At 39.9% G+C, this 22261-nt stretch overlaps 1 protein-coding gene and 1 pseudogene across 11 annotated transcripts in view; both read left to right on the forward strand.

The window, feature by feature from the left end:
• GPBP1L1 (GC-rich promoter binding protein 1 like 1) overlaps window positions 1-22261 on the forward strand; it is a 90989-nt gene that overhangs the window by 32733 nt on the left and 35995 nt on the right. For all 11 annotated transcript variants that reach the window (XR_008510695.2, XR_008510764.1, XM_024256482.3 and 8 more), the window contains 4 exon segments: window positions 12061-12133; window positions 14160-14353; window positions 20266-20406; window positions 20856-21014. Coding sequence is in view for 9 of the 11 variants with exons in the window: in XM_024256482.3 (XP_024112250.1) it covers window positions 12061-12133; window positions 14160-14353; window positions 20266-20406; window positions 20856-21014 (567 nt within the window). In the remaining 2 variants the exon portion in view is untranslated.
• On the forward strand, window positions 5-10061 carry LOC129051036 (small ribosomal subunit protein uS8-like; annotated as a pseudogene).

A 22261-nucleotide genomic window follows, 5' to 3' on the forward strand; every position in this document is an offset into this window, starting at 1 on the left:
AAGTATGAATCTTTAGATGTGTGGTTAGAAGCCAACAAATAATGTCTGAAATATGAGACCCTGTTAGTAATGAGAACATTTCAGAAATTACAGAAAAAGGAATTTGTAAGTTGAGGTTTTTATTGTTTTTAGAGGAAAGAAGTTAAGTTGATAATGTTTGAAAATGGTGACCAAAACTCCTATGTAACTTGTAGAAAATTTTTCATCTTTGTGTCTTTGGAATTTAGAAAAATATTTAATTTCTCTTAAGTCTTATAAAGTTTACTCAAATATGATTATGTTAAAATGTACCTTGCATGTTAAATTGTCTTTTTTTCCAACTGTGATAAAACATTTTTTCTCTTGATTTTGTTCTCTGTCATATAAGATTACTGTGACATGAACATGTAATTGGGAGTATTTCAGCTGTTGCCTATACTTTCAGTAACACTTGATGTTATTGTGTGTTAAATTACATGCCTTTTGGCCTCTTAAATCAAAGGTAGCATTTTCAGAGTACCTTTAAAATTTTTAAAATATATTTTATTTAAGAAAAGATTATCAGGCTGGGCTCGGTGGCTCATGCCTGTAATCTGAGCACTTTGGGAAGCCAAGGCGGGTGGATCACCTGAGGGCAGGGGTTCAAGATCAGCCTGACCAACATGGTGAAACCCTATCTCTACTAAAAACACAAAAATTAGCTGGGCTTGGTGGTGAGTGCCTGTAATTCTAGCTACTTGGGAGGCTGAGGCAGGAGAATCACGTGAACCCAGGAGGCAGAGGTTGCAGTGGGCTGAGATTGCACCATTACACTCCAGTCTGGGCAGTAGAGCGAGACTCCATCTCAAAAAAAAGAAAAGATTATCATTTTAACAAATCAGTGTCTTTAAGTTGGCCAGGCATAGTGGCTCATGCCTGTAATCCCAGCACTTTCAGAGACCAAGCCAGGAGAATTGCTTGATGCCAGGAGTTTGAGACCAGCCTGGGCAGCACAGCAAGACCCTTGTCTCTATAAAAAAAAATTTTTTAAATTAGCTGGGCATGATGGCATATGTCTGCAGTCCCAGCCGCTAGGGAGACTGAGGCAGGAGGATTACTTGAGCCCAGGAGTTTGAGGCTGCAGTGAGCTATGCTTGCACCACTGCATTCATGCCACCACGCCCAGCTAATTTTTTTGTTTCTTATAGAGACTAGCTATCACTATGTTGCCCAGGCCAGTCTCAAATGCCTGACCTCAAGTGATCTTCCCACCTCGGCCTCCCAAAGTGCTAGGATTACAGACAGCCACCACACCCAGCCTCTAGCTGTTTTTAAGTAGCACATCGATCAGTCACTTCTATTATAGCCATTTCATTATAGCCATTTCATCAATTAATAGAGTCACCTAAAGAGGAGTGAAATTTAGGCATTAGCTCCTCTACCCTCAAGTCTAGGAAGTGACCTGGGGTCCTTGCTTTAAATTATATATTAATGTGAATTCCTATTCCCAGGTGACTGTTCTTCAAAACTTTATCCTCAGGAAGGTCTATACTGCCCTTACATATTGAATATTTGTCCAGAATGTTCTAGATAACAAATAATCCAGAAATTACTATAATTTCAAATGTAATCTTTATTATTTATACAACAAACTTGTATTACAAGCAAATCCAAGAAAGACCAGTTTTAATTATTTGAAAATATAATGTATGTTGCTCATTACACTTAAGGAACTTGATGAAATTCATATCAAACTAGCAATGAAAGCATTAGCAACGGAGCTGGTGGACATGGGTGGCGTGTACCTATAGCCCCAGCTACTTGGGAGGCAGAGGTGGAAGGAAGACTCCATCTCTTAAAAAAAAAAAAATGCAACAATTACAGTATATTCTTATTAAAAAACAACTTTCCTTTAATACTTTTATTCTATGATTAAATAAACCCATAATGATTTTAACATAATTTGTATCTGAAATGAAATAGAGTATATCTAATATTATAACCATAGCCAACTGTGCATATAGAAGACGAATTTATTTGAATCCCCAATAGTTTTGATTTCTTATGTACTTCAATAAGAAAAAGAGAAGATTGTAACAGACAAGAAATAGTGTGGAGTAAAGTAGAAATAATTGTACCTTTTAAACTGGGTAGTATGCTACTGATTAGCATAGTTTGATTAGAAACTTCATTGTCAGTCCTGTGACATTCCCAGTGGGAATGATACAAACATTCTATTTTATCAATTTGTGCCTTTTTTTACCTTCATATGAATAATTCATACTGTAATTCTCTTATTTATGTAAAATTGTTTGAAGTTTACATGTGTTGAATCATGGGGCTCTAGCTTAGCGGTTCTTGACTAGGGACAAGTTTACCCACTGGGGGATATTTGGCATTATATGGAGACATCTTTGTTGTCACAACTGGGGTTAGTGTTAATATCATCTAATATGTAGAGATCAGGGATGTTGCTAAACACTTAAAACGCACTGAACAACCCCATAACAGAATTAACCAGGCTAAAATGTCAGTAGTGTCATGGCTGACAAACCTTGCTCTAGATCTTTTTTACTACTGTATAGCAAATATTATATTGTGTGAATGTACTCGATTTATTTATCCATTTTTCTGTTAATGGAAATTCAGTTTGTAAAAGACCTTGTTTTGGAGACTAAACTTAAAGGATTGGAACTGAGGTATTGTAATTAGAGAAGGAAGAGTCAAAAATAAGATTTCTTCTCCTCCCGCCACCCAAGATGCCGAAAGGAAAGAAGGGCAAGGGGAAAAAGTTGGCTCTGGCCCCTGCAGTTGTCAAGAAGCAGAGCAGGAGGCCAAGAAAGTGGTGAATCCCCTGTTTAAGAAAAGGCCTAAGAATTTTGGCATTGGACAGGACACCCAGCCCAAAAGAGACCTCACCCGCTTTGTGAAAAGGCCCCGCTGTATCAGGTTGCAGCGGCAGAGAGCCATCCTCTATATGCAGCTGAAAGTGCCTCCTGCGATTAACCAGTTCATCCAGGCCCTGCGCTGCCAAACAGCTACTCAGCTACTTAAGCTGGCCCACAAGTACAGATCAGAGACAAAGCAAGAGAAAGAAGCAGAGGCTGTTGGCCCAGGCTGAGAAGAAAGCTGCCAGCAAAGGGGATGTCCCCAGTAAGAGACCACCTGTCTTTCAAGCAGGAGTCAGCACTGTCACCACCTTGGTGGAGAACATGAAGACTCAGCTAGTGGTGATTGCATATGACATGGATCCAGTCAAGCTGGTTGTCTTCCTACCTGCCCTGTGTCGTAAAATGGGGGTCCCTTACTGCATTATCAAGGGGAAGGCAAGAGTGGGATGTCTAGTCCACAGAAAGACCTGCACCACTGGTTGCCTTCACACAGGTTAACTTGGAAGACAGGAGCTTTGGCTAAGCTAGTGGAAGCCATCAGGATCAATTACAATGACAGATACGATGAGATCTGCCATCACTGGGGAGGCAGTGTCCTGGGTCCCAAGTCTGTGACTCGCATTGCCAAGCTCAAAAAGGCAAAGGCTAAAGAACTTGCCACCAATTGGGTTAAATGTACACTGTTGAGCTTTCTGTATATAAAAAAGAAGGTAATGCAAATTTTCCTAAAGATTTCTATCCAAAGTGACTTGATGAGTAATATGTAATTAACTTGAAGAGAGAAAGCAGAAGGAGCAGAATTGGTTGGAGGAGAAAACAAATTCTTGATGCCAAAGAGATGGGTTAGGTCTAGAGAAGTGCACGTGAAAATAGAATAGTTTAGGTTTGTGGATAAATAAAATCGCCCAAGGAGAGTAATACATTGGAAAGAAGGGAGGTGTAGAGCAGAACCTGTGGAGTAGCATTAAGGGAGACTGAGAAGTGGTTAGCTGAAGAAGGAACAAGTATACCAAGAAAAAGTAGGTAGATAAAAATCACAAATTGAAGATGTTTTGGGACCTGATTGTTTGCAGTAGATTTTCTATATTATTTTTTTCTATACCATACGTATGTATAATTAGAAAATTATTTTAAAATTGTATTGGTTTCATGTAATTAACAGTCCTATATTGTTAACCTGGGCAAGTTAAATAGTCCTAATTGTCCCTGAGTTGTTAGAGAATGTTTGTGAACCACTCAGCACAGACCTTGACAGATAGGTTTTTGTTTGTTTTTTGCTTTTTTGAAGTACATGATATAGACAGGAACACAGATTTTTAAATGGTAGCTGTTACTAAGTATGGGAGAGAGCTTTGACTCTGGCAGTTTGGGATGGCCTTTCAAAAGTGACAAGTGTGGTTGTAAGGGTTAGAGAGTAAGTTGGTGATGAATGATACACTACTCTTTGGAGAATAAAGAGCCAGGTGTGAGGGTAGAGTTTTCTAGGATTAGGAGAGTTGGATGTGTTTGAAACCTGAGGAGTAAGAAATTGGTGGAGAGAAGGGACTCTGAGAGGATGCCAGCAGTATTGGCTACAGCTTTTTTGTCTTCCCCAATTCTCCAGTAGAAGCAGAGCTCCCTTTAATATTGGGAGCAATATTAAGATGTTTACTCTTATCACTTGTATCTATCATTGTATTGGAGGTCCTAACAAGTACAATAAGGCAAGAAAAAGAAATGTATACAGTTTAATAAGAGGAAATAAAACTTTGTGTTTGCAGGTGAAATGAAAATCCTAAGGACTCTGTAGAAAAACTATATATGAAATTCCAGAACAGCCAAATAATCTATGATGGGAAAGAAAATCAGAATGGTTTTATGGTTGCCTGTGCACAGTGGGGATTAACTGGGAAAGGGCATGAAGGGAACTCTCTGGTTGATGGAAGTGTTAATAATCTTCATAGAAGTTGGGGAGGTATTAGCATTTTAAAAACTCAGAATTGAGTATATTTTATATGTGTACATTTTACTGTATGAAAATTTTAGTATTAAGAAATATTAAAATTATCAGTAGTGAAACATAGATTTAAACCTCCTGATATGATGGCACTGAGAAATATGCACCATCACCTCTATAACATTCCTTCCAGAAATGCATAGTCTGGATCTAATCATAGGAGACATCAGACAAGCCCAAATTGAGGATTCTGCAAAAGAATTGCAAAATAACTGGCCTGTAGTCTTCAAAAATGTTAAGGCCATGAAAAAAAAAAAAAAAAAGCTCCAGATTAAAGAACTAGAGATATGACAACTAAAAGCAACATGTAAACCTAGATTAAATAACTACTGGGTGAGGGAAAACCATTTTGCAAAAATTTTCTTTTGCTAAAACATCAGTGGGACAATTTGAATAAGTGTTGTAGATTAGATAATAGTATGTATAAGTGCTAATAATTACTCTGATTATGTAAAAGATATCCTTTTAAGGAAATACATATTTAAGGGTAAGTGGCACCGAGTCCTGCAACTTGCAAATGGTTCAGGAGAAAGAGAATGGGGAAGCAAATGTGAAATATTAATACAGGTTGAGCATCTGCAGTCTAAAACTTTTTGAGTGTGGATGTCACGCCACAAGTAGAAAATTCCATACCTGATCTCATGCAACAGGTCGCAGTGAAAACTTTGTTTCATGCACAAAATTATTTGAGACAGAGATTCACTCCTGTGTCTCAGGCTGGAGTGCAATGGCGCGATCTTGGCTCACTGCAACCTGCGCCTCCCGGGTTCAAGCCATTCTCCTGCCTCAGCCTCCCAAGTAGCTGGGATTACAGGCATGCACACCCCTATGCCCAGCTAATTTTTGTATTTTTAGTAGAGGCGGGGTTTCGCCATGTTGGTCAGGCTGGTCTCGAACTCCTGACCTCAAGTGATCCACCTGCCTCAGCCTCCCAAAGTGCTGCAATTACAGGCGTGAGCCACCGTGCTCGGCCCTGAAATTATTTTAAAGTAAAGTTAGAAATAAGACAAAGCAAGTAGAGTTGAGGAACCAAAAAATCTACAGATGCCATCTACGTCAAAGCAAAATGATATTTCCCCACAAACCCATAAAGGGATAGGGACAAACCACCAAAATCTATATAAGAGGCTTGGTTAATATTAGCATTTGTCCAGGGGGAACTGAAGGGAAGCAGCAGAGCACCTGACAGCATAAAGAATGCTAGCAGAGCCAACTGTTTTTCTGGAAAGCTTGTAGGGCATATTTGAGAAGAGCAGCAGTTAATCGGGAGTGGTTTTCTGTAATGGAATAACGGGTAAATACAGGGGCTCTGGGATAAGGTATGAAGGATCTGACTGGACCAGTCAAGAGTTCAAATCACACAGTAGTTTGAATAGAGAAAGTTAATACAAGGAATTATTATTAACTATAGCAAGATTGGAGTAACGAAGCATTGACTAGTACAAAGGAAAAAGATATTTAAAGAAAATAGAAATAGCACATAGGCACAGTTCAGTGGCTCATGCCTGTGATTGCAGCACTTTGGGAGGTCGAGGCAGGATGATCGCTTGAGTCCAGGAGTTTGAGACCAGAGCTGGGCAACGTGGTGAAACTTTCATCTCTACAAAAAATTTAAAAAGTAGCTGGATATGGTGGGTACCTGGTAGTCCCAGCTACTCAGGGGGCTGAGGTGGGAGGATTGCTTGAGTCTGGCAGGTCGTAGCTGCAGTGAGCCCAGATGGCACCACTTCACTTCACCCTGGGTGACAGAGTGAGACCCTGTCTCAAAAAAAAAAAAAAGAAAAAAAAAAACCATACAGACATACATGCATACATACAAGGAGCAGCCACTACCCTTAGGGCTAAGATAGAGTGTCCAAGAATGAGTCCCCCATTTCCCTACCACGACCCCAGGGCTGAGATTCATACCTGGTTAGAAAGGGCTCAGTTGTGGCTCACTGAATTGCAGAGTGATTGCTGATGTCCTTCTCTAGGGAAGCGTACTGAAAGGCTTTTCATGAGAGGTGTCACTCTGCTACAAAACTACTCAGATGGGGTGCTGAGGGAAGCTGCTGGTCTCTGAGATCACTTGTATGTCAGAATCTGGCTTTGAGGAACTGGGTGCTGTGGGAGCCCGCTGAAAAACACACGGGAACAGGAAGTAAAAATCTCTCCATTGTTCTCCACTGGCAGAAGTTAACATGCCAGCTGTCAAAGGAAAAATTTTAAAGTGTCCAGGCACATTTTTGCTCAACAGGCAGAAGGGATGACTTTGTAACTAAGAAGCAGTAACCAGCACAGGGTTCTATCGTTGTTCATACTAACTAGCCACTATACCCTTCCAGAACAAAGCCCCTCACTGAGGACAAACTGTTGGAAATATAATCCAGATTGAGTTGCAGAGAGACAAGTCAGTAGAGATGAAAGGAAAGGTGCAGATAAAAGCGGTAGGGAGAGGATAACCAGGACATTAAAGAAAGTAAACCCGGGAGGCAGAGGTTGCAGTGCGCCAAGATAGCGCCATTGCACTCTGGCCTGGGCAACGAGTATGAACCTCGGTCTCAGAAGAAAAAAAAAAAAAAAAACCCTAAGAAGTTGATTTAAAAAAAAATCATCTGGGAAAACTCAAAATAAGGGGCTAGAACTCTTGAAAAGAAGTAATAATAAAATATTTCAGAAAAATAAAGACTAAACAAGAAAGAATAAAGAGAATAAATAACTAATATTTTTCAAGAATTAGAAGACAGGGAAGGAAAATTTTTTAAATGAAGGAGAAATACATAGATAAGAAATTAAAACTGGAAAAAAAAAAGTTTGACAGAAAGATCTAACACAGATATATAATAGGATCTTCCCACCCCCGCCCCCAGAAAGAAAACCAAAATAAAGGAATAGCTTAAATACTGACAAGTGGCCGGGCGCGGTGGCTCACACCTGTAATCCCAGCAGTTTGGGAGGCTGAGGCGGGCAGATCACGAGGTCAGGAGATCGAGACCATCCTAACATGTTGAAACCCTGTCTCTACTAAAAATACAAAAAATTAGCCAGGCATGGTGGCGGGCGCCTGTAGTCCTAGCTACTCGGGAGGCTGTGAGGCAGGAGAATGGCATGAACCCGGGAGGTGGAGCTTGCAATGAGCTGAGATCGCGCCACTGCACTCCAGCCTGGGGACAGAGTGAGACTCTGTCTCAAAAAAAAAATACTGAAAAGTATAATTCAAGAACATTTTTCTGAAATACATTTAGATTTGAATCTAGAAATTGAAAGGACACCCAGGATGACTAAGACATACTCTTACAAAATACTAGACTTGAACAAAAAAAGAAAGATATCCTTTGGCCATTCAGGCATAAAGACTGAGTTGTTAAGAGAAAGAAAACCAGATAGACTGACAGCAAAGCTTTTTAACAAGTAAATGGAGTAACAATTACAATAAAGAAAATGTGAGCCAAAGATTTTGTGCTTTGTCAAGCTAATGTTCAGTTATAAAGATCACAGACAAACAGCAATGTGTAAGTACTTGGAATATTGCTCTTTCCGCCATTGTTTAGCGCTGCCACGATGGTGCGTGTGAACGTCCTACCTGATGCTCTCAAGAGTATCACCAATGCTGAAAAGAGAGGCAAACGCCGGGTTCTTATTAGGCCATGCTCCAAAGTCATTGTCCAACTTCTAGCTGTGATGATGAAGCATCGTTACATTGGCAAATTTGAAATCATTGATGATTACAGAGCTGGGAAAATTGTGAACCTCACAGGCAGGCTAAACAAGTGTAGAGCCCCAGCTTTGATTTGCAACTCAAAGATCTAGAAAAATGGCAGAACAATCTGCTTCTGTCCCACCCATTTGACTTCGTCATATTGACAGCCTTAGCTGGTATCATGGACCATGAGGAAGCAAGATGAAAACACACAGGAGGGAAAATCCTTGGATTTTGTTTCTAGGGATGCAATACATATTTACAAATAAAATGCCTCAAAAAAAAAAAAAAAAAACTTTGGAATATCGTTCCCAAGACTTTTCCTGAGAACTACTGAAGAACAAGCTTCTGACAGACTAACCAGAAAGATAACAAAAGGAATGGTGGTAAATATTAAATGTATGGTTAATTGTAGAGCTAAGACAAAATGAGGGTTAAAAGAGAGTTAGCATGTGATAGTTATATGATCTCACAATCTGGATATAGTATAACTTTTTTAAAGTGGAAAGATGGGGAGAACATGTCCAAAAAAAACAAAACATTTTGGTAACTGGTGAAATACTGACCTTGCCATTCTGAAACTTGTGCATAATACGGGATAAAGCAATTAAACATGATATTCTATCCTTTGTATGCTTGAGAATCAGGATTCTTGTAGAAGGAAATAAAAACATAAAATAGATGTTCCGTAAAATCCACAAGGGTACTCAGTTTGAATTGGGAATATCAGTAATAAGTTATGAGGTGTTTTAGCTTTGGAGTGAAAAATACATACTTCTAGGTGGTTCTGTCCACTGAAAAGACATAAAAACAATGAACAACCCCATAGCAATGAGTGGCTCTACTGCCTGGATTGTGATCTTGAAATAGTTTATCCAGACAGTATACTTAAAAGAAGAGCTTGGAATATTTTTTCAAACTAGATAACAAAGAAGTAATCAAAGAACTACTAGGGTTGTAGCAAAAGGATTTAGAAGCCAAATTGAAGAGGGTTCCACAGGCCAAGCATGGGACAGTTTTATGCATCAATTAATGATAATAACGGCAAGGGTTGAATCACATCAAATTGGATTTAAATCTGTGAATTCACAATGATACCTGCCTCACCTTTGGAACAAGCATGTATCATATTTTTTCTATATTAACTGTACTGTTGAATCGCCAAATAGGGGAAGTTCCTATTTATGGAAATATACTACTTTATAAAGAATTGTAAAATTAGATCATTGTTTTTGCATCTTGTATTGAGTTGACAGTTTTAGGCTATGAGCATCAGTGTCTGCCAACATCACTAAAAGAAGCACAACCACATGTTATTTGTGTGTGTCTCCTAATGGAAGAATACAAAACCACTAAGGATTCTGTAACCTCTAGAACCAACTACCAATTTATAAAAAGAGGCTTAAGATTTTCTAAAAACTAGTAGATTAAAAGTTGAGATTGTTTTTGGAAAGAAAACTATAGTGTCAAGGGAGACACAATTGGATAGTAAAAAAAAAAAAAATGCAGTGATCACCATAAGTATGAGTATTTTCGGGGTTTTTTTCTTATGAGATTTGTAATGTCTTTCTGGTTTGTCTGGTAATGTTATGTTACTTAAACCATGTAGTGTTTAAAAGAACTTTTACCCATTAACTTATTCATTTGTTTTATATTTTTCCTGTTTATATTTTACAAGTTTTAAAACTGTATGTTTTTGAAACAGTAGAAAGAGATCAAAGATACTGTATAAATAGGAGCATTGTCTCTGAGAACCCTGGGTACAACATGCCTATTAAAATGAAACAAGGAAACAACCACAGCTTTTATGGCTTGGTACTCCTGCCTCTACTGCTCCATCTAGAGGAACGTATTTACCTGTCCTTCAAAATCTGTCACTGATTTGTCCACTTATATAGAGAGTTGGTAGTTTCATTTGCATTGTGCTTGTTCTCCTATTGTAGTGGTTCTCACCTTGATTGCTTGGAAAATACATACCTGCTAGAGGCCCTGCCCCTGGAGATTCTGATTCTGAAGCTCTGTAGTGGAGCCTGGGTGTCTTTTTGTTGTTTGTATAATGTTCACAGGCAATTGTGCTGAAAAGCCATTTTCCTGCTGGGCACAGTGGCTCATGCCTGTAATCCCAGCACTTTGGGAGGCCGAGGTGAGTGGATCACTTGAGGTCAGTTCGAGACCAGCCTGGCCAGCATGGTGAAACCCTGTCTCTACTAAAAATACAAAAATTAGCCGGGTGTGGTGGTGCGCACCTGTAATCCCAGTTAGGAAGCTGAGGCAGGAGAATTGCTTGAACCTGGAAAGTGGAGGTTGCAGTGAGCCAAGATTGTGCCACTGTACTCCAGCCTGGGCAACAGAGTGACACTCTGTCTCAAAAAAAAAAAAAGCCATTTTCCTACCCTGTTACCAGATTGTAAAGTTTGGGCTAGGACAGCAGTGTCATATGATTAGTTATAAAGTCTAGTCTGTTGCTCTTAACTCTTCCCTGCCCTTTTCCTTATCTCATTCTCTACTTCTGTTGCCTTTATTACCCTCCTGGACTATGGAATTGATCTCCTAATGGTCTCTTAGTTGATGTTTAAATACATCAGATCCATCCTTCAAGCTGCTACTAGAGTGACAGTTGTAAATTGATAATTAGATAGTGTTAACTGCATGAAAGATGGATCCTCATTACCTGTGGAATAAAACTTAATCTCCCCTAAGAAATCCTCCACAAGCTGGCTCTTGCCTACTTTGCCAGATACCTCTTTCCCCACAGAAGGGTCCCCTCCTTCCCTAGCAGTACTCATGCTGAACTATTTGCAGACCTGAATATTCTGTTCTTTTTAATGCTTTCTGTTCCTGGAATTACCAATTTTCCAGCTTTAGAATTCATCTTTAAGGATTCTTAAATCACCTGTAGCAAAACCTTTTCTGATAGCACTTCTCTTTCAAGCAGAATTGATGTTTCTTCCTGAGTACTCCTTCTTCCCTAATATGAATTTTTTTCATCGTCCTTGTAACCTTTAATTGTACTTAACTTGTCTACAAGTTTTTATAGCAAAACTGTGACCCGTGTGAAAATATGGGCTCTTTATTGTATTTCTAGCGCAGTCCTTGGCATATGGTCTGCCCCTGCCCTACACCCGTCTTAGAAATGCAGTGAATACTCTACATTTCAGTGACCACATTGTCCTTTAATCTGAGGAAAATGATCCACATTCTTGTTCATCTGTCTTTCAGTGCCTCCTTATTTGGCATACATATCCTATAGGAAAGTGGGAATTTGCACATTTAGTCTGTTTATTTAAAATAAATGAAATCCCTTATATCAAAGGAAATGAAACTCAGGAGAACCTAATACTAACATAATACCTATTGATTTTGTGTTTTGACATTTTCTGTTTGTTACAATTCTGAATACAGTGTCAAATTAGTAAGTATTGCTAATATGTAAAATACGTAATTATTCGATAGGTTTCCATGGTGATGGCTACTTTGTGAAAAGTGCCAAAATGATCAACTTTCTGTATCAACCATTCATATCCCTTTTTTCCTAGCCTTCCTTGAATCCAGAAGCTGGCAAACAGCATCAGCCATGCAGACCTATTGGGACACCTTCTGGAGTATGGGGTAGGTAGATTTTGCCATTTTAAAGGCACAACTTTAAAATTTTTTCTGAGCAGGGAGGGGAGCAAAGATTCCTTATCTCTTTTTATCTCTTGTTTCTCATCTCATGCGTTTGCCCATGGTAACTAACATCTGACTGTAGCGGGTTATTCTGCCCCCCCCCCACCCCCCACCCCGAAACACCACTGAAATGTTACCATGGTAGTGGAGTCAAAATACAGACAACTGAGAGCTTATAGAACCCTGAATTTGGAAGCAGTTGTTTTGGTGGTGGTGTTTGTTTGCCTGTTTGTTTGAGACAGTCTCATTCTGTTGCCCAGGCTGTAGTGCAGTGGCGCAGTCTCAGCTCACTGCAGCCTCCACCTCCCTATCTGGGACTACACCATGCCTGGATAATGTTTGTATTTTTAGTCCAGACAGGGTTTTACCTTGTTGGTCAGGCTTGTCTTGAATTCCTGGCCTCAAGTGATCCATCTGCCTTGGCCTCCCAAAGTGCTGGGATTACAGGCATGAGCCACCGTAGCCAACATGGAAGCAGATTTTAAGTAGAAAAAGTTCATGAAAAGTAACTTCATTAACATTGCTAATTCACTTACTTTTTTTTTTTTTTTTTTTTGAGTTGGAGTCTCACTGTTGCCAGGCTGGATGGAGTGCGGTGGCGCGATCTCAGCTCACTGCAACCTCAGCCTCCCGGATTCAAGCAATTCTCCTGCCTCAGCCTCCTAAGTAGCTGGGATTACAGGTGCATGCCACCACGCCCAGCTAATTTTTGTTATTTAGTAGAGATGGGGTTTCACCATGTTGGCCGCGATGGTCTCGATCTCTTGACCTCATCATCCGCCTGCCTCGGCCTCTCAAAGTGCTGGGATTACAGGCGTGAGCCACCGCGCCCAGCCCATAACAATATATTCTTAAACATTCATATATATGTATGTTTAAATATTCGTGTGAGTGTATGTATATGTGTGTGTGTATATATATGTTTGTGGTTTTTTGTTTTGTTTTTTTGTTTTTTTGAGACAGAATCTCACTCTGTCGCCCAGGCTAGAGTGCAGTGGTGTGATAGGAATCTGTATTTCAAACCAAACCTAATCTGTGGCATTGGGATCTTTGGCATTTACAAATTGGACTCTCCTGGTTTTTTCATTAGACACGTTGATAGCCATGAACATGGGAAGTCTTTAACATATCTAAATGATGGGTTTAGAATCCAGTATTGTAGGATTAAGATTGATCAATGTACCTTCTCCTCTTTGCTAATGGTGTATACTTTTGCTCCAGTTTGCCTCCAGTTTGCCTCATCAGAGGGTTTCATGGCAGACTCCAATCCCTGATTACCTCATCTCTCTCTCTTCTCATGCTGACAGGAGCTGCCACTCTTAGGTGTTTTTTTGTTTTGTTTTGTTTTTGTTTTTTGAGTTAGGGTCTGACTCCGTCATCCATGCTGGAGTGCAGTGGCACAATCATGGCTCGCTGCAGCCTCGACCTCCTGGGCTCAAGTGATTCTCCCACCTCAGCCTCCTGAGTAGCTGGGACCACAGGTGTGCGACACCATGCCTGGCTAATGTTTGTATTTTTTGTAAAGATAGGGATTTGCCACAGGGTTTGCCAGCCCAGGCTGGTCTTGAACCCCTGGACTCAAGTGATCTGCCCACCTCAGCACTTCCAAGTGCTGGGATTACAGGCATGAGCCACAGTGTCTGGCCCCTGGATTTATTCTTGTTTGGTTCATGCTTGACTGATCACACTGTCCATCAGACATATTGTGCCCCTGAAGGACTGCTAACATCTTTGGACTTTCTGGCTGATTTATAAATTTAGTATCCAGTTCCTCATATGCTGCATTTTTTGGTACAGTTCCTGAGTAGTCTCACTTTTGAGAGTATCTATTAAGTGCATACCAGGGAATGTTTAATCCCTCTGTCTCAACTGTCAGCTGTTTTGTTGACTAAGGCCTTTGTATAAACTATGCTTCATGTTACACAACAGGTTTGACATTCTGTTGTCTCTCCACTATTGTACTTCACAGAAAACCCACCTAGTGCCAAGCAACCCTCCAAGATGCTAGTTATCAAAAAAGTTTCCAAAGAGGATCCTGCTGCTGCCTTCTCTGCTGCATTCACCTCACCAGGATCTCACCATGCAAATGGGAACAAATTGTCATCCGTGGTTCCAAGTGTCTATAAGAACCTGGTTCCTAAGCCTGTACCACCTCCTTCCAAGGTATGATTTAGAATCAGGGCAAGAACCTTATACAAGAGCGGTTTGGGAATAAATCAGGAAAAAATTAATAAATTTGTTTTTTCTTGCCAAATCAGTCACCAGATATTCATTCAGTACCTGTTATATGTATACAGCTTTCTTTGCTTTTTTTTTTCTTTTTCTTTTGAGACAAGGTCTCACTCTGTCACTCAGGCTGGAGTGCAGTGGCACATTCATGGCTCAGTGTGACCTCAGCCTCCCAAGTAGCTGGAACTACAGGGGCATGCCATTATGCCTGGCTATTTTTTTTATTTATTTTATTTTTTGTTTTGTTTTGTTTTGTTTTTGAGATGGAGTCTTGCTCTGTCACCCAGGTTGGAGTGCAGTGGCACGATCTCAGCTCACTGCAAGCTCCACCTCCTGGGTTCATGCTATTCTTCCTCAGCCTCCCGAGTAGCTGGGACTACAGGCACCCGCCACCACACCCGGCTCATTTTTTTTTTGTATTTTTAGTAGAGACGGGGTTTCACCGTGTTAGCCAGGATGGTCTCAATCTCCTGACCTCATGATCCGCCCGCCCCAGCCTCCCAAAGTGCTGGGATTACAGGCGTGAGCCACTGCGCCTGGCCATGCCCAGCTATTTTTTTTTTTTAATTATTTTTTGTAGAGACAGAATCTCATTTTGTTGCCCAGGCTGGTCTCTGTCTCCTGGCCTCAAGGAATCCTCCTGCCTCAGCCTCCCAGAGTGCTGAGATTATGGGCGTGAGCCACCACACCTGGCCCCTGTGGTTTTCTGTAATAGCAACAACATCCTAATCACTTAGCTTGACTGCCTTGGCTACTTCTCTTCTCTTCCTCCTTAGTCATTCTCCTCAGCCAAGGAATTACAAAGTCCCTGTTATTCTCTCTATGCTGTCCTTGTTGAGGACTTTGTCATCTCACATTTACTATTCTAGTATACCTTTCTACTTTCTCATGTCTCTATGTCCTACAGAACTGCCAGAATGATCATTCCAAAACAGTTGAATATATCACATTCCTTCCTGAATTCCTTCAGTGGCTCCAAACAGTGTATGGCAGGGATTGGTAATTTCTTTCTATGAAGGGCCAGATAATAAATATTTTAGGCTTTGCTTGATATATATGATTTTTGTTACACGTTGCCTTTTTTTTTTTTTTCAGCTCTTTAAAAATGTAAAAATAAGTAAGAGCTCATGAATCACACAGAAATGCCTTGGGCAAGATTTGGCCCATGGGTCATAGTTTGCTAGTCGTACAGTCAGTGTGCAGACTAAGCAGAGGCCTGTGAAGTTTCTCATAGCCAAACTCTAATCCATCTTTTGCATCTTATTGCCCCTTTTTTCTCTTACCCAGGAAGAAATTATTCTTCTGGCGTATGCCATCCTCTCTGTGAATAATTTTCTTTCTTTTCTTTCATCTATTTATTTAAAATAGTGATTGGGGTCTCACTATATTGCCCAGGCTGGTCTCAAACTTCTGAGCTCAAGCCATCCTCCCGCCTTGACCTCACAAAGTGCTAGGATTACAGACGTGAGCCACCGTGCCCTGCCTCTGAATAAATTCACTGGGAATTATTATTCTAGTGATAATGATTGGAGTTTTCAAGGTAGATTAGATAAACAAGAGAAGAGGATGGAAGAAGAGAAGAGGATAGAAGAAGAGGAGTAAAGAATGGGATAGTACTGAGAAACTGTAGTTCAGAAAAAAAATGGTAAACTATCACAGAAATACAAGTGGGTGAGTTTGCAATAGCAACAGGGGTAACAAGTTGAGGAAAATAACTGAAAAAAAGCCTTAGTGATTATTTTAGGAGACTTTTGAGTTGATGTTTTTAGGGAATAAAGTAGGGCTGAAACAGTATTTCAAGGGCTTTTGGAAATATGTGGAGGTAGTGGCACCTTTTAACCTTGACAGTAAAAGGAACTGGATAGAATATAGGTGGTGGAAAAGATAAGTGAATGGATGAGGAAGTCTGTTGGAAGAAGCCACTGGAAGCAACTTGGACTGTACTTGGAAGAGAAGAGATCATTAAAGGACCATGGGCCAAGAAGAAATATGTGGGAGTAAAACTAACTGACAAGTACAATTATCTTTGAAAAGGGTTTAGGATACTTAGGGTTTATTTTCCTCTGATGTAGAAGGGAAAGAATGTGAATTCAAGTGAAGAGAGCAACTATTACAAAGAAACAGCCGAGCATGGAAGTTAACTGCCGGGCTATGGAATAGACAGATTCCACCTTACACCTTCTTCATCTTACGACCTTGAGCAAGTTTCTTCACTTCCCAGTCTCAGTTTCTTCTTCTATAAAATAGACATAACAATACCCCCTTTTTTTTGTGAGGAGTAAATGAGAAAATTTTATGAAATACCTTTTAAACTGGCATATAATAAGTGCCAATAAATGGTAGCTATTGTTACCAACCTGCCAGCACACCTTATGTTTGTCCCATTTCTTGCGAGTTTATAAAGACTTTCTTAAGTGTTACTTTAAGATGTCTGCAAGCATTCTGCAGGACTACAGAAAATATAAAAATGAGTAAGAAAATGTCATTGTGTCCTCAAGGGTCTCATAAAAGGTAAAAAAATTTTCACAAGGATAAAAATTATGATACAAAACTTAAGATCACTTTAGCCCTGTTGTGAGTCAGGGGCAGAATGAAGATTGGAAAACTAATATAAAGGCTGCTCTTGAAGCTTGAAGAGGAATGGTGACAGTTGGCAGAGAAGGGAGGTGGTAATAGCAGATAGTGGGAGGCAAATTAGGCAGCAAAAGAAAACAGAAGACATTCTTCCCTGGGAAATTGGGGTAGATATGGAAGGTCAGGTTTCAGGAAATGTGATTGTGGTTCTGGGTACCTAGGATATGAGATGTTAGAGGGAGGAAGAGGTAAGATAACTAATAAGCAGATGTTGATTTATCCATCCATTCATTTTATCTAAACATTAGCAATAATTATTGAGTATCTGAGTAGTAAACACTGTGTCACTAGAGACACAAAATAATACTTGGCCTGTAATCCCCAAAGAGTTTACTGTCTAGTGAAGAAACAGTTATTAAAAAAAAAAAAGTTGTATTTCTCTACCTGGGGAGGGTCATCAAAGTCTTTATGGATAACTGGGATTCAAATACATGATAAAGAGAACTGCCATTTGTTGACATCTTACTATGTTGCTTGGTTAGGCCTTTTACACATATTAAAGCATTTACTCTTTTAATCCTGGGATATAGAGAATTACATACTGTGGGGTTACATAGCTAATAAGTGATAGAGTCAGGCTTTTAACCCAGGTCTGACTTCAAAACCAGGGCTCTTTCTACTGTTCCAGAATGCCTCCTGTCTTGAAGGATGAAGACTAGAAGAGGAAGTTGAGAATTTAGTCTTTTGACTCAAACTTAACTAAGTTGAAATCTTTGTGACACTTTCTAGGGTTGTGATCTTAAGCAAGTTATTAGATTTTGCTTAACTCTTCTTGACAGTAAATTGGAGCAAGTACTTGGAATATAGTTTTTGAAACATCCTAATTACTCAGTAAGTGGACGTTTAAAAACAGTAGTACAGTAGTTCATTAGAAAGCAAGTAGGTAGGGCGTTCTCAGCAGAGGGGACCTGTTGTTACCCAGAAAATGGATGCAGAGTATGGTATGTTTGGAGTAAAGGAACCATATTGGTTCAGTATGGCTGGTATGTGAAAGTGGATGGGGAAGTCAGACTTGATGGAGGCCTGACTAAAAAGAATAGGAGAGAAGTTAAAGTAGGTAGAGATGCAATTTTACATATTGTCTACACAATTTTAACATTTTAAACTGAAACAGTTATAAGTAATTGCTTTTTGTAATGAAGTTCACCTAGTTCAACAGATTACAGAAGAAGAGTACTGAGTCTGGAATGCTAGTATACCTACATCCATTGAAAAGAAGGGAATTCAAGAGGTAAAGAGAGAACTGAGAGAGTGAAGCATCAGGAAATCAAGAAGGGACAGGTTCAGAAAATATTCATAATGAGCAATATCGCATTTCTCAAAGAAGACAGGTGTTTTAGAGCTGGCCTTTGTAATATAAGGATGAAAGTTTTGGTTATTTATGAAAGAGTTTTACTAAAATTGGGGATAGAGGTGAGTATTGCAGGGAACTAAGCAGTAAGCAGTTAATCAGCGAGTGAAAGATACTGTATACTGACTTACTCAGAAGTTTGGCAATAAGAAGGTGATATATAAGATTGAGGGAAAATAAGTCTGGCCTTTTTCTCCTGATTTCAATAAGGTGGGTTAGCATATTTGATAAACCCAAAAGGAAAGAGAACAAATAAATGCTAGAAAGGGAGGAGGAAGTTCCTTTGAATTTGAGGGGCAAACAGCAGAGGAGATGGGAGAAAGTTTGAGCCCAGTGATTTTAGAATTTTTAGTCCAGTAGAAGAAGATTTTGAAGTGGAGCAAGCTAGGGTTGATTCGGAATTTAGAGGAAAAGGAGAGAACATTTAAAAACAACAATAACAAAAAACTGGTTATACAATTCACTTTAATGGACTTTTACATATATAATCATCTAATAAAAACAGATGTAGGGCATAATGATTTTTCCAGGGGGTAGTCTAGCTATCCTATAGGGTTTAAGTTACTGAAAATTAAGTTGAAATAAAATTGGCAGAGACGTAGATATTCTGTTTTATGTAACAGAGTAAATCTTTTGTACTACTGTGGCAGAAACCCAAGTGTTTCTGTGCTCTGAAGTGACAGTGTTTTAAAGACAGGACATCTGGTAACCCTACAACTCAGGGGAAGCCACAAATCATCTTTGAGAGTTAACCTGACACAAGCAACCATCTTTAGATTTTTATCAATGCAAGAAAAAAATTAATCTTCATTCTGGTTGGGTCATCGTTTCTCTTACCTGCTTGCTTGTTCTTTGTGGAGGCATTTTGGGATAGTGGAAAGGTGGTTTCATTTACTAGCTGAATAACCTTGAACAAATTGTGGAACTTTCTTATTGTCAGTGTCATTCTCTATTAAAAGTCAGCATAACAATTATTATTCCTGATTGCTTTAAGAATTAAATAAAACAGTCTGACCATCACCTGGTACATGGTAGATGGTAAAGTTAATTCCGTTCCTAAAGCTATTATTGTATCTTCTTTTAATACCCATCAATCAAGAAAGCAACCAGGAAGGGAATCCATTTCACTCAGGCCCCTTTGTCCTGGAGGTCCTCAGTTCTAAGTGTTTAATTCTGGAAAAATAGCCACATATTCCTTGGTCTCCTTGGACAGACAGTGTGGTAACTCAGTATTCCAGCTTTCCATCAAAGTTGGGGTTATGGCCAGAGTGACAGAATGGGCCCAGACCCTGCAGAGTTGAGTAGACGGGCCTCCAGACTAAATAAATCAGGATTGTTCAACCATTTATAATAGCCACACTGGCCTGGAACTAGCCTGTTGCCATCAGAGTTCCTGGAAAGCAGCAATTTTGTGATGCACTTTGTGGGCTATCAGGATTACATCCAAAGTTAACAAACACTACTAAAAAAACGTTTTGGGATTCAATAAATTTGGAAAATGCTGTATAACTCCCTCTCAAATTCTTATGTGCAGTTAAGTGCTTTGAGAAATTGCACAGTGAAGAACCTTGTAGAAATTTTTTCACGCTGGCACCTCCCAAACTCATTGAACTATTGAACTAGAGCCCTCTTTTTGGGAAGTCACTATTAATGTCCGATGGCTCTTCTGTATCCCATCTACCATTTTCCTTGACGTGCCTAACCTCCGAAAGAGGTTGCATACTTCCCAAACATGTTAAGACAGGTAAGCCCTGGAAACTTATGTTCTCATGTAACATTTCACTCTTTGCTTTATGATTTTATAAGCTGAGCTTCTGTTTGTGTGCTTGTTCTGACTGACTTGTTCTTTCATCCTGTGTAGCCTAATGCATGGAAAGCTAATAGGATGGAGCACAAGTCAGGATCCCTTTCCTCTAGCCGGGAGTCTGCTTTTACCAGTCCAATCTCTGTTACCAAACCAGTGGTACTGGCTAGTGGTGCAGCTCTGAGTTCTCCCAAAGAGGTGAGTGAGGATAAAGCAGGACAGTCTTTTCTGAAATTGCCATTTCCCGTTCACTTAGATAACAAGTGTAATATGTATAGCTGTGACACTTTGTTTTGTAGGTATATTTAGCTGAGAATAGTTTCTTTATTGATGTTTTCTGTTAGCATCCAAAAGTGGGCAGTGGCTAAATGGGGTAGATGCTCTGTGGTGGACCAAGGTCATCCTATGTTAGACTGGCATTCTGCTGATGTCTGTAGAAAGATCAAAGAGGTGCCATGTAAGCCAGCTGCTCTTAACTGTATAAACCCTGCAAAACTAAAGTTTGAACTTCTTAAATAAAAGGATTGTTTGGTTTAAGACAGAGTGATAAATAGGCTACCAGATTCTTGAAGTCAGCCCTTAGTAGAAGAGAACCCCAGTTCTTGCTCTTTGCTGTCAGGAGCAACCTATTTGTGGTATTTGCCCAGAGTCCCTCCAGCACCACCCCTCCAATTGAGATCAGCTCCTCTCGTCTGACCAAGTTGACCCGCCGAACCACCGACAGGAAGAGTGAGTTCCTGAAAACTCTGAAGGATGACCGGAATGGAGACTTCTCAGAGAACAGAGACTGTGACAAGCTGGAAGATGTAAGAGCATCCGCCTTTTCTGGGGTAGCCTAGGAATTTTCCTTTGATACATATGTGATTTCTTCTTCTTAAAGGATAAAGATGTGGCAAGATTTTTAAATGTACAGAGATACTATCTGTAGATGTAACTGCCTTCTAGACCACATAGTAAAGTGAGTTTAATCCTTTTTTCAGCAAAAATTTTAAATTCGGGTTTATTTTAGTAATCACTCACCTATTGAAGTACATCTTGGTTGCTTCCAAGTGTTGGCAACTATGAATAAAACTGCAGTAAACATCCATGTGCAGGTTTTTGTGTTGGCATAAGTTCAGCTCCTTTGGGTAAATACCAAGGAGTGCAGTTGCTGGATCATATGGTAAGAGCATGTTTGGTTTGTCAGGAAACCACCAAACTGTCTTCCAAAGTGGTTGTGCCATTTTGCATTCCCACCAGCAATAAATGAGAATTCCTGTTGTTACACATCCTCACCAGTATTCGATATTATCAGTGTTCTGGATTTTGGCCCTCCTGATAGGTGTGTAGTTTTAATTTGCACTTCCATGATGACATATGATGTGGAGCATTCATCTATATATCTTCTTTGTTGATGTGTTTGTTCAGGTCCCTTACCCATTTTTTAATGAGGTTATCTGTTTTCTTATTGCTAAGTTTTAAGAGTTCTTAGAGTTCTTTGTATATCTTAGTTAATAGTCCTTTTATTAGATGTGTCTTTGACTACGGTTTCTCCAAGTCTGTGATTTGACTCTTCATTCTTTCTTATTTATTTATTTTGAGACAGAGTCTCGCTCTTATCACCCAGACTGGAGTGCAGTGGCACGATCTAGGCTCACTGCAACCTCCGCCTCCCGGGTTCAAGCGATTCTCCTGCCTCAGCTTCCCGAGTAGCTGGGATTACAGGCACCCGTCACCACGCCCAGCTAATTTTTGTATTCTTAGTAGAGATGGAGTTTCGTCATGTTGGTCAGGCTGGTCTTGAACTCCTGGCCTCAAGTGTTCTGCCCGTCTCAGCCTCCCAGAGTGCTAGGATTAAAGGCATAAGCCACCACATGTGGCCATATTCATTTATTTATTTATTTATTTGTATTATTTTATTTTTTGAGATGGAGTTTTACTCTGTTGCCCAGGCTGGAGTGCAATGGAGCAATCTCGGCTTAATGCAACCACCACCTTACAGGTTCAAGCAGTTCTCCTGCCTCAGCCTCCCAAGTAGCTGGGATTACAGGCATGTGCCACCATATGACACAAG

The sequence above is a fragment of the Pongo abelii genome, chromosome 1 (genome assembly GCF_028885655.2).
Source record: "Pongo abelii isolate AG06213 chromosome 1, NHGRI_mPonAbe1-v2.0_pri, whole genome shotgun sequence".
In the NCBI taxonomy this organism is placed as follows: Eukaryota; Metazoa; Chordata; class Mammalia; order Primates; family Hominidae; genus Pongo; species Pongo abelii.